The sequence below is a fragment of the Epinephelus lanceolatus genome, chromosome 15 (assembly GCF_041903045.1).
Source record: "Epinephelus lanceolatus isolate andai-2023 chromosome 15, ASM4190304v1, whole genome shotgun sequence".
Lineage (NCBI taxonomy): Eukaryota > Metazoa > Chordata > Actinopteri > Perciformes > Serranidae > Epinephelus > Epinephelus lanceolatus.
Window position 1 is genome coordinate 24,545,528 of NC_135748.1, and position 12,097 is coordinate 24,557,624.

Here is a 12,097-nt window from a genome sequence, read left to right on the forward strand (position 1 = left end):
CACATTCGCTCTGAACAGCACACTGCTTCACCACTATGAAGAATTTCATTGTACTTTTTTTTTATTACACATATTTCAAAGAAACCTATACCAGCACCTTGTTTTGAGAGACCTTTCAACAGCTCCAGGAAACCTCCAGAAACTACATTCACACGTGTATTAACCTGCTTTGAAATTCTTTGCACAAGTCTCATAGTGATGAAAATGTGCCAATGTCACTTTGAACTAAAGGCCTGTATTTATAGGTTTAACAGAGCCTCATTTTGACACTGAGCCCTATTAATTGAGCTCTCCACAGACATCTCCCTGTATCTAAAATAGGTAGGGAGTCCATCGTGGAAGGTAAAGAGAGACAAAGTAGGCCAAGGACTCTCACAGAAAATAGACTGTGACTCACCGAGGGGCCGCATCATCTTGGGAAAGAACAGGAAATGGGAAAGAATGTGGGTTGACAATAATCCTGGAAATTACAGGCGGACGAGTGCAGGCCCCCCGTGGTGCGATCAAGTGAAGAGGTGCTACATGTTGTGACTGTGTCAGGTTTCACACAGCTGAAAAAGTGATGTGATTTCATGTTCCAGGGACAAACCTTATCTAGTAACAGCTATGTAAGGGCTAGACTCAAATGATCAGAGGTTTAATGTTTGTTTCACTGTTGGCTCTACCTTTACCCAAGTTCTGTACTTAAAGGTCTAGTGTGTAGGATTTAGTGGCATCTAGTGGTGAGGTTGTAGATTGCAACCAAGTGAAATCTACGAAGAACCATGGTGGCGCGTAAACCTAAAAATGTGAAAATATGAAAACACTCATGGCCCTGTCTAGAGCTGATGTTTGACTTGTCCATTCTGAGCTACTGTAGAAACATTTTCATTTAATTTAATTCTAATTTCTTTATTTGTCAATCCACACAAGGCAGATGGCAGTTACAATGTGACCTTCGCATATCCCTCTTATTACACACAACACACTCATGCAGTTTCGGCAGAGGGGTAGCGCAAGGTCAGCCATAATACGCCTTGCTCAAGAGCACCTCAGCAGTGTCCAGGGGGCAACTTGACACCATTCTACACTCCATACTTGGTCCATCTCGGGGCTGGAACCTGCGACTCTTCGGTTCGTGAGTCAAGTCCTCAAAAATATATTTAATAAATATTTAGCACAGCATTAGATTGATTGTTTTAACGACAGTTTTCGACATGAAAATATGATGTTTTGATTTACTCATTAGTAATTGTAATTAAAAATTGAAATTAAGTGATTTCTCTTATTCACAGCATGGATTTATTGGTTGAATTAACTAACATGATTTATGTTTGTCTCATTGAGGTTATTAACCTAATGTTCAGACTGATCATCATCTCAATAAATGAAGAACATAGTGGAGTTGTCCAGAGTCATCTGTTGTTGTCTATGGCGGGTCGAGTTCAGGCAGGCATTGAGTCTGAAACCCAACAGAAACTCGACAATACACTGATGAAAATATAGTTTATTTATGTTATATTCATGTTCTGCCTGATATATCCACCTAAATCCTACACACTGGACCTTTAAGTACTATTTTGCATCACTTTTAGTATTGTAGTTTTTACGCTACACCCTCTTTCCACTATATTTCTGAGTATAATACTATATTTTTTACTCCATTTACTAATGTTAAAATCAGGAGTGTCAAACTCATTTTGGTCTCAAGTGGGCCGGACCAATTAGACGATTCCATACTATCAAATTTTCCCTTTCTTTTAGTGCACAGAAGTAAAAAAAAAACCTTCATACATTTACAAAGCAGAATATAAACAGCCTGACATGTCATAAGAAAAATGAGTACAATTTCAACAATATGTCTCAGTTTTCCCACATTCAGTCAGTCAACTACTCTCTGTCATTACATATGTGTTTTTTCATACATTTCCACTCCTGTGTAGTATTGCTGGCAGAACAACTCCAAACTTAAGTGACGGCTATTAAGTGGGCAGGTTAAGTTATCCTCTGCTTTACAAACCATTTACAAATCAAAAGTTGTGGCAGTGCCTTAGCTGGCCCACTAGATGACTAGACTAAGAAGCTGCATCAGGAAATGTAAGGATAAATGCAGTGAGAAGTGGACTGACTGAATGTGGAAAAACGGAGAAACACTCTTGAAATTGCACTTATTTTTCTTAAGACATCTCAGGCTGTTGATCTGTTGTGCAAAAGGACAGACATCTAAAGAATGTACTTGTAATTCTTTCCAAAACAAAAGGGAAAACACTGGAGCTGATGGTACTGTTAGTTTGTTGCGCAATGGTCTTATTGGTCCGGCCCATCTGAGATCTATTTGGGCTGTATGTGGCCCATGAACTAAAATGAGTTTGACACTCAATATCTTTAAATATGACCACAATAGGTATTCATTGTTTTTTCAGAGAACTATATTGGTCGGGGTGGAAAAGCCTCTGAAGCAACATTTTAGATGAAGTCGGCTACTCAATCTTCACCTTGCTCCTAAACCCTGGCACCTCTTTGCCTTAACAAGTGCTTCAATATTAGGTGTGTAAAGTCATCCAGTGGGACAGACTGGACCATCTGGTGTGCTAGTTCTGGCCTGTGGGTCATATGTTTGAAACCCCTGATCTAAAAGATGTCATTCTACAAGGGTACCTTTACTTGTGATACTTTAAAAGCTCATTTTATGGATAATACTTAAATAAAGTGTTGACTTTATCACATAAAGGATCTTTTACACTGTGGTACAGCTACTTCTACCAAGTGAGATATCTTGATACTTTTTCTACCACTGCTGGATATCAGATTGAATGTAGAAGCCTATATCCCCATCCCACTTTCTCTGAGGCTCTGAATCATGCAAGACAGTGACAGTATACACCACTTTTGCTTTCATGAAACCAGATGTATCTGTAAAGCAGTTTGTGTGAAATTAGTGTGATAAATGTCAAAGGTTTAGAGTGGAAGTTGCCCAGCACTTTACTGCTATAAATTTTGTTCACCTGCACTGCCCCCATGTGTCGATACTTGGCACTGCAAAAACAAATGAACTGTTCCCACAGACAAAACAAAGTCGGGTTCAAAACATCAGCCAATCTTTATTTACAAGTCCTAACATGACAAAAAAAAATACACGTACAGGTGGTGGTAGGCTCGACCCTATACAGAGGTACAACGGTGAGAAACTTGACAAGAGAAACAAAATCAATAACTTCTCTATGGAAAAAACCCCAACTAAATTCTTCCTTAAACTTATCGTCAGGAAAAGTGATGCGGTTGGCAGAGTACGCTGTGTAAGGTTCAACATCTCAAGTGCAGACACACAATGAATATATTCAAACTTGCATATTTTCTCAGCCCCATCACACTGTCCAATCAGGAAATTAACTACTGAGAAGATCACCAAAGACAAGCCGAGGGCCAATTCTAGCAAGACATAACACAGTTTCACTCCACTGCATACAGTGACACACACACGGGCACAATCGTGTTTCAATCCAAACAGATAACTTACCAATAACTTGTCACACTGCAAAACTACACTAAAGAACTCCCAGTCACGTAGGCATAAATGTCACGGATGGAAAACAGAGGAAGAGTGATGTGTGTGGACATACAAGTGACATAAAAACCATGTTTTTTTTCTTGGGAGGGGGTATTTTTAACAACCATTCAGAATTTACACACACACACACACACACACACACACACAACTGGTATTTGTGAGATGAAAACGTGGGAAAACAAAGATAAGAGTGGAGGGCACATTCAGGAAGGGGTAAACCAAACCCATGGCACTTTAACTAATATGGGAATAAAATCAGGCTTTGGAACAGGCAATAGATATGTGGTAAGGCGTCAACCAGAATATTCATCGCGACCATAGAAATACAAGCAAAGTAGAATGGACATTAAACAGTTTGCTGTGGTCATTTGAATAGTTAAAAAAATGGCGACGTCAGTGGTTTGAGAGTGCAGTTTTGGCCTATTTTTACACCTACTTTCCTTAACAAACAGAGAAATACAACCATGCACCAATCCAAGTTTCTGTCTTTCGCAAACTAAGATTAACTACCTTGTTAACTTAATTCAAACTTGACAGAAACAATAAAAAAGCCCTCATCCAAACTGTCTTAGTTAGCCTTCTTCTTTGAGATAAACCCTTAATTCACCAAGTTAGATGTGAAAACACACTGATATGCATGCCGTTAATCCTCGCAGCCTCTGCCTCTCGGCTATCAACTAAGCAGCAGCTGTCTCTTGTTTATCGGAGGCAGCTACAGTGCATCAGGTTTCAACAAACATGAAATAAATGGCAACAGAAACAGGGAAGTAACAGTAACGCTAACACTTAAAAAGTAGTGCACTTCTTATTTGAATACAGAACGTTACTACTCTACTGCTCATATAGTCTCGTGCAAAACCTCGCCTCTGTTAGCTGGTTCGTTTACACAGATATTAGCCAGCTACAACAGTTGCAATGGCAGCAGTATGCATAAAATGGCCGCCACTCTGACCATCCTATGTTAATCTGCATCGGAATGTCCATTCTACTCTCGTTCTATTTCTATGATCGTGACTCACACAAGCATTTCACCCAAAGCTTTGTCAAAACTCTGCACTCTTACACATAGCTCAGTTGTCTCTGCCCAAATTGAGATCACCTCTTTAACGTCCTGTCATTCAGAAACCTCATTAAAGGTGGTTTCACCTAGTAAGTAAAACAGTCTACACAGGGGAGGAGAGGTGTGTCTTAAAGACCTGTACAAGCTTGTATCTGTCGTTGCCTTTAATAGAAACATATACATTTCACTCACACGCTTTCTTTGTTTTGTTTTTTTTTACACCACACTCTTCAAATATCATCAGCATATTCTCGCTCTTTTCAGTTTAGGTTTCAAAAATCAGTGTCCTGTGGTTCAGTCAGTGACTATCAATCTATATGTTAATCACAAACAAGAGGACAGGCATAGGAGGTGCAGTGGAGCAAGCGAGATACTCTACTTGATGCTGTGCACATTTGCAAACTCAGACCTGTGATGCAAATATTAACAGCAAAGATCTGAAATGATATTTCCCACACACATACACACACACGCTGTGATAAGATACATTACATCTCTGCATGTACACTAGATCCGTTTCATTTGTACATAAAATATTTTCAAGTATGTTAGAGGAGCTTTTACTTCAACTGAAAAAGGAAATGTTTGTTTGCATCTCTTGTGTGGAAAATCAAAAGGAACAAAGGACTCTTTAAAGGCTTTTTAAAGGGACATTCCTCTATTTAAGTCCAAGAACGTTCTTATAATTGCTTGGATATCAGTCTCTCCACATGATCAAATAAATTTGCAGACACAGTTTCCTGACAACAGCCTGTTGAGTCCTTTTTCAAAATAAATTTAAACATAAAAGCTTGTTTGTTTTCAGAGAGAAATAAACTGGATGCAATATGCGATGCAGTGCTTAAAAAATTATTACTGTTATCAAGAGTTATCTGTCCCCTCTGACACTGCACCAGCAATGCGAGCTTCACATTTGGTTCTGAGTGTCTGGGGACAAAGTGTTTTCTTTGTTCTAGCTCTGGCAGACAGCTATTGCCTTGGGTCTGAGGAGAGAGGTTGTGGATCCATGGGTAAATATTCCACAGGCAAAGGCCTAAAAATAATGAGGGAGAGAAAAAAAAACACAACAACAACTAAGAACCCACGAGTGAGCCAAAACATTTCTGCCACTGAATACAAATGTTAACCTACCACATGCCTTCAAGAGCTCATTATACAAAATATTTTAAAAAACAAAGCACTCCCTACAATCCTGTCCTGACTTACATGGAGCAGCAGGATCGGGTATTGATGATAAACACATGATCGGGCTACTTCCGTTTCACAGCGGCAGTATCTTCCTCCTTCAGGACAAACTTTTTCCTCAGAGCTTCTGAGATCAGAGAGGCCGAGTCCTCCTCTCTGAGGGATGTGCAGCCTCTGTTGTACCTGCAGGGACACCCAGAAAATACAGACAATGTATGGGAGGGCTGCAGCTGTCAGTTATGTTCATCACCTATTCATCTGTAGAATATTTTCTCGTTTAATTGATTAATTGGGCCGCAAGTAACTCCCAAACATGTCAAGTTTGTAAAAAAACACACACTTTATTTTGAGGTATAGTGGATTTCTGGCATAGAGCTTTTATGTTGAAGTGCTTGTTTCTCGCTGTAGCTTGAGTGACTAACAGACAGCTACCTGACAGAGACAGCAAACTAGCTGAACAGCATGGCTAAACGCAAGTATGTGTAGACCTTGAACTAATGACTGAGGAGAAATCGGGACCCGTCTGGACCAGTACGGAACCGCTTTGTTACAGCATTCCAGAGCCTAAAGTCACTTCATCAAATGCCTTGATTTGTACAACCAACATTAAATTTACCCTAATGTAAGACCAAGTAAAGCATCAAATCCTCACATTTGAAAACCTGGAAATGACACATTTTTGGCATTTTAACTTTCCTTCACTGGGATTTTCTTTCAAGGAATAGTTCAGCATTTTGGTAGATTCGCTCATTTGGTTTCTTGCCAAGATGTAGATGAGAAGATTGATACCACTCTTGTGTCTGTTCAGCAAATATGACTTCATAGGTCAAAGACAAATAAGCAAACTCATAATGAGCTTTGTAGTGTTCAGCCCGCTGACATCTCTTACCTGTCTTTGCTCATCTTCATGCGGTTCATGTCCTTCAGGATGTCCATAACATCAGCGAAGCTGGTGGACTTTGATAGCGACACTGTATCCTCCTCTGCCTCCCGGAAGTCCATGCTGGGTCTGTCCAGGTCAAAGGTCGCTGACGCCGTCATGGAAACAGGCGGCAGAGGGTCAGGGACAAGCTCTGACACCACAGAGACCACGTCTTCCTCTCCTTCCTCCTCCTCCTCCTCTTCTTCTTCCTCCTCTGTGACATCACTGATGACAAACGAAGCGGCAGCCGTGGCAGCCGGCTGGTAGGGCGCTGTTTCAAAAGGCGCCATGGAGAAGCTCATACTTGTGTCGTCAGGGGAGAGCAGGTCAGGGGTCAGAGGGTTGGAGCCTGAAAGAAAGAAGAGAAACAGAGAAGAGAAGCAAGTCTGTGTTTGTTTAATGAGGTTTAAGTTGGACAATGTTGAGATAAACAAACAAACAACTCTAAATATGGCGTTCAAATGTGAATTACAAGTTTAATAGGTTTGCTCTTGCAGTTTCAGTAGCTCTCCCTCCATGCACTATCAAACCTTTAATGGAGTGCTATAGGAGAGTCTACACTCCAGTCAATCACATTTTCTCTTAGCAGTATATAATATTTCCATGAGACAAGCATTTAGTGTTCCACTAAAAGCCCAGATGCTTTTAGGATCAAGTTACCTACTTCACAGCTTAACTGTATGATTGTATTGAAAAACATCACGACACATTCACTGGGCGTAAGGGCTCGACTAAAAGAGGTCCTTCCTTGCCCAGTTCACCGACCATCTCATGGCACAAAATCAACAGAATCTAGGAAGCAGGCTCGCTTAGGTTTTCAGTTATAATCTAATAGTTGAAGTTCCTTGTGTGGCTCTTTTAGACAACATCATGAATCACGTTTAAAATCAGTAGGAATATAACACACGTGACTTCACTTTCTCATGAGGTCCCTGTTGACATTTTCAACGAGTGACACGCAACCGCCGCTGAACTGCAGAGATTATCTTTTGCCACTGACCTACAAACTGATGCCAAGACATCTTAGTACCAAAGAGATTTAGGAGAACCAGGGCAGCCGACTTGGCAACGAAGATATCACAGTCACATGAAGACACACTCTGAGCAGCTTTATGAATCATAGACTGAAGGGTCAATAAAGAGTTTGAAGTTCTCACGCCCCTGCGTTTTTATCACTATTCAAACTATAAGTTCAAGTAATAAATGGGACAAGTTTATATTGATAAGATTCAGATCTACATTTCATTTCACAATGAAAAGGGTGAGGAAAAAAGGTTTTTATTACTTAGGAAACATTGCAAGGTACTACCATTTCTAAAAAGATGCTGAAAAACATATTCATGATTTGAATACTGAATGCTCTTTTTACCGGCCTTCCAACACAGACAACTGAAAATTTTCAACTTATCCAATTGTACTGACAGTCATTTAACCAAATGAAGAGGGGGCAGCATGTTTCCCCAGCTTTAGCTACCCTCCACTTGCTCTCAGTATCTCTAAGAATAGAGTTTAAGGTTGTTTCATAGCTCTTTATGGTTTGGGACCAGCCCACGCTACAGAGTCTCTGTTGTTTATAATCCATCACTAGTTCTCAGATCTTCTTCTGCTGGGTTTTTAAATACACATAATTATATGCACAAGAAAATAAGCAGCCCAGCTTTGTCAAGTGTGCTTCACAATTATGGAGTACCCTTCCAAAAGCTGTAAGAGATGCAGGCTCAGTGAACATACTTAAACAAAAGCTAAAAACCTATCTATTAAGTCTGGCTTTTAATCAATGTAATTCTTATTATTAGTAGTATTATTATTTTGTATTAATTCTCTAATTATTACTATTTTTACTGGTCTCTATACTTTTTACCTTCACTTTTATATTTAGTTTATTCTCAACTGTCTTTTCATTGTCTACTCTTGTTGTCCTTTTGATTTTGTGTTGCATCTCTGTTGTAAAGCCCTTTGAGCTGCATCCCTTAAATGGAAAATGCTCTATAAATCAAGGTTATTATTATTGTATTATGTGCACTTTAGATTTTGCTTTGGTTACCCACCAGTATCACTTGCAACAATCTTGGCGATTTGTGCGCGGAGTCTGCTGAGCTCGTCCTGCAGGGCAGTAGTGCGGTTCAGTGCCGTCACTCCAGGCTTCCTAAGCCCCTCCACCCTTTTGCCCTCACGGCGGAAGTTGGGTACAGATGAGTTCCTGTGGAGCACCAGGAGAGGCGTGGGCCTCCACTCGTGTTTCAGAGGACGGGTGTCACTCCTTAAAAGAAATGATTGGGCAATCAGTGTTACTGCAAAGTAATCTTTATCATATCAAAGTCCAGCTTTTGAAGTACGCGGCATGTCATCTGAAGTCTCCCCTTCCCTTTACTTCTGCTTAAGAAAATGCCTAATACTGATTAATACTTCACCAGCAGTTTATTACAGATACAGCCCAATGCAACAGCACTACAATATGTCCTATTTTTGTTAAAATTACAATGTTCTGTTTTCATCACTGCCTATGGCTGCAAAAATAAGCACAGAGCTGAATCAACACCTCTCTGACGCAGCATTACCAAAAGCAGTCCATTATATCACTGTACTGCATTTCTTTAGGCTGCACATGTGCACCTATTAAGATAGAAGCTCAGAGAGTCCAGGATAATGCAGTTACAGATGAGGGACTTGGCACTACTCCATAACCTGTGGTGGTGGTTGTGTCTTGGGGCTTGACTGGATATTTACCGCACTCTGGCATATGTCTCTTCTTCATCTGCAACAATCCATGCTATGTCTGCCAAGGTAGGAACCATAGGGCCATCCATGGGCCGAAGAGAGGGCAGGCCCGGGAGTTCCTAGCACACAAGGACAAGTTTATGTTGTGTACACAAGTATTTCTACTGCAGAAACAGGAGAATATAATGGGAAAAGATGACATGCAGGACTTATAGGATCTGATATTTACCTGAAAACATGCCCTTTGTGGAGGTCTGAGTGGAAGAGTGGAACCTATTCTTCTCACAACACTACGGGTGGATCCATGAGGCTTATTCTGCCAGATAGGAATAACTTCCTGTAAAGCATATATTAAAAAACACAGTCTCTACACAAAGCACAAGACTTTAATGTCAACGCTTAGTCAATGATTTGCATTCCTGCACAGTAATGTGGGAGAAAGGCAGTGTTAAGTAAAACAGTGTTATTAACAGCAAAGGAAGCAAACTTACTGTGTCTGTTTCCATGGTGATGGTGGGTCAGTCTCATCCGCTGGGAAATTGCACACCAATGCTTGGTGCTAGCAGTGGCTGAGGACGGAGCAGTTTAGTGGACAGATGCCATGTCACTGCCAACTCTTGGATATAAATTAGTGGTTAGTTAGAGCATCTGTTGAGGGACACAAACAGGGGGAGAACACTGCATTATTTCACTCACCAACATAACAGAAATGGTTTAGAAATTAAAACCAAGTGGCACAAACCTAATTAGAATTTAGATGACTGATGAACTAGGCAAGTAACTGTTTTATAGTTATTGCTCACATAAAATGCATGAGGAGGATACAGCTTCTGATCTGGTAATTAGTTTTCACTAAATTTGCATCATTACAAACTACAAATATTTGAGCTTTTGGTGCTGCAAAACATATAATATAGCCTTTATTTATTAGGCAATGTCACTGTTTGTTTTGGGGGAAGACATCAAGAATTGGGGGGGGGGGGGGGGGTTATTAGATGTGTAAGAGGGATGAAAAAGGGGTAAAATATATGGTGTTTAATGCTAATGTTTGTCCTTTGCACCTATCCCCAATAAAAAATGATCTAAAAGCTAATGTCAGTGACATCTGGATCTTGTTTTTCCAAGAGAGAGGCCTGGAGAAGAAATGAGTAGACTACACAACAAACAAAAATAAAATAATAATAAATACAGATCACATATTGCAGTACATGTGCAAACCTTGCACTCATAATTTTCACATTAAAAAGTATAACAATTACAACAAATTAATAACTAGTTAATTGATAATGAAAGGCTGTAGCTAGCTAATGTTGGTGCTACTTTATCACCGTGACTTTAACAACATATGGAGAAGCAGGGTAACAATAGTCAGTGCTACCATGGCTAGCTAACTAACGTCTTGAATTTAAAACAGCTAACTTTCGTTGACTATGCTAACGGTGCCGCTACAGGCTTCTTTGACTAACGTTCCCGGTTATGGGATACAATGAACGACAGAAAGAAAGATCTGGTGGAGTGATTTGCTAATCGCTCTCAGTTCATCACCAGTCGGTAGCTAAGGGTATCAAACACACAGTGACCGTCAGTTAGCTTTAGCAGCTCTAACAACGGCCCCCCGGTTGACCCTCACCGGTACACTAACCCCCCTAGTATTAGCTGTGTCTCGCTTCCCTTCACAAAATGCAATCAACGCTGCAAGACTTCAACTTACGGTAAATTATGGACGTGTTGGAGAAAGCTGAGCCGTTAAATTATTTACGAGAAGCAGCTTCTCCTCTTCGTCTTTTGGACTTGAGTTGTGTTTTCTCTCATTAGGCCGGAAACCTGTTCCTCCCTTTCCGGTGATTTGATTGGCTGGAAGCCTCACGAGCTTCCTCTATCAGAACCTGTACAGGAGCGCCCCCCAGAGGCGGAAGTGAATACTGGTGAATACAGGATACTACATCAAGAATACCCAACAAATGATTGACTTCCCTTTGGAAAAATGTATGATTTGGATTCACTCAATACAGCAGGAATTATTTTTTGTCATTTTGACCAAATTTATATCCACAAATTCAATTTTACAAGCATGGAACCTAACTTTTCCGAGCTTATCAGTTATTACAAACAATAAATCCATAGCTAAATGTACCAACAAAAAACTGATAAGACATATGACTGTTACCAGTTAGTCAGTGTGTGTGTGTGTGTGTGTGTGTGTGTGTGTGTGCACTTTGTCATAACCTTCTTACTTATTATGTTAGGACACTATTTTTGACACTATGATGATTAAAGGTCCAGTGTGTAGGATTTAGAGCTAACTAGCAAAAGTTATGTTTTTATTAGTTTATTGTCACCGAAAAAATAAGAATGACACATCCTCTTCCTCAGAGTCCACCATGTTGTTTCTACATTTTTTTTTTTTTTCCCTGTTTCTCAAGTGTGCAGACGGGCTACTTCTCTCTGTTATGGAGGCTAATACTAAACAAAGATTTAAAGACATCATTAAATCCTACACACTGGACCTTTAATGTTTTAATGTCCTCTAAATCTGTACGGCTGTGATGTCCCATCGGTACAAAAAAATTGCCCTTGGGTACTAATGAAGAAAAGAAACATGACAAACATTAAATAAAATCATTCTACTTGCAGTTGGTTTAGAAATACAATAGTACCTCTGCCT

At 40.1% G+C, this 12,097-nt stretch overlaps 1 protein-coding gene across 3 annotated transcripts; it reads right to left on the reverse strand.

The window, feature by feature from the left end:
• Nucleotides 1-4,807: 4,807 nt before the first annotated feature.
• Nucleotides 4,808-11,274, reverse strand: mtfr1l (mitochondrial fission regulator 1-like). Of its 3 annotated transcripts, XM_033643289.2 has the most exons (8): nucleotides 11,144-11,274; nucleotides 9,924-10,080; nucleotides 9,662-9,769; nucleotides 9,442-9,551; nucleotides 8,763-8,974; nucleotides 6,682-7,063; nucleotides 5,814-5,975; nucleotides 4,808-5,640 (listed from the first exon to the last, which is right to left on the reverse strand). In XM_033643289.2, exons 2-7 carry the CDS (start codon nucleotides 9,936-9,938, stop codon nucleotides 5,858-5,860), a joined length of 945 nt encoding a protein of 314 aa, XP_033499180.1. In that variant the 5' UTR covers nucleotides 9,939-10,080; nucleotides 11,144-11,274; the 3' UTR covers nucleotides 4,808-5,640; nucleotides 5,814-5,857. The 3 variants fall into 3 exon arrangements, with proteins under 3 accessions (XP_033499180.1, XP_033499179.1, XP_033499181.1); XM_033643288.2 differs by having other exon boundaries at nucleotides 4,808-5,975; XM_033643290.2 differs by lacking the exon at nucleotides 11,144-11,274 and having other exon boundaries at nucleotides 4,808-5,975; nucleotides 9,662-9,748; nucleotides 9,924-10,074.
• Between the last annotated feature and the right edge of the window lie 823 nt (nucleotides 11,275-12,097).

Bases quoted from the DNA above. Each gene is read 5' to 3' on its own strand.
- mtfr1l (XM_033643289.2), bottom strand. The intron at 7,064-8,762 runs GTGGGTAACCAA...TCTTTCTTTCAG, and splicing joins GATTGTTGCAAGTGATACTG to GCTCCAACCCTCTGACCCCT. The intron at 5,976-6,681 runs GTAAGAGATGTC...GTGTCCCTGCAG, and splicing joins ATGAAGATGAGCAAAGACAG to GTACAACAGAGGCTGCACAT.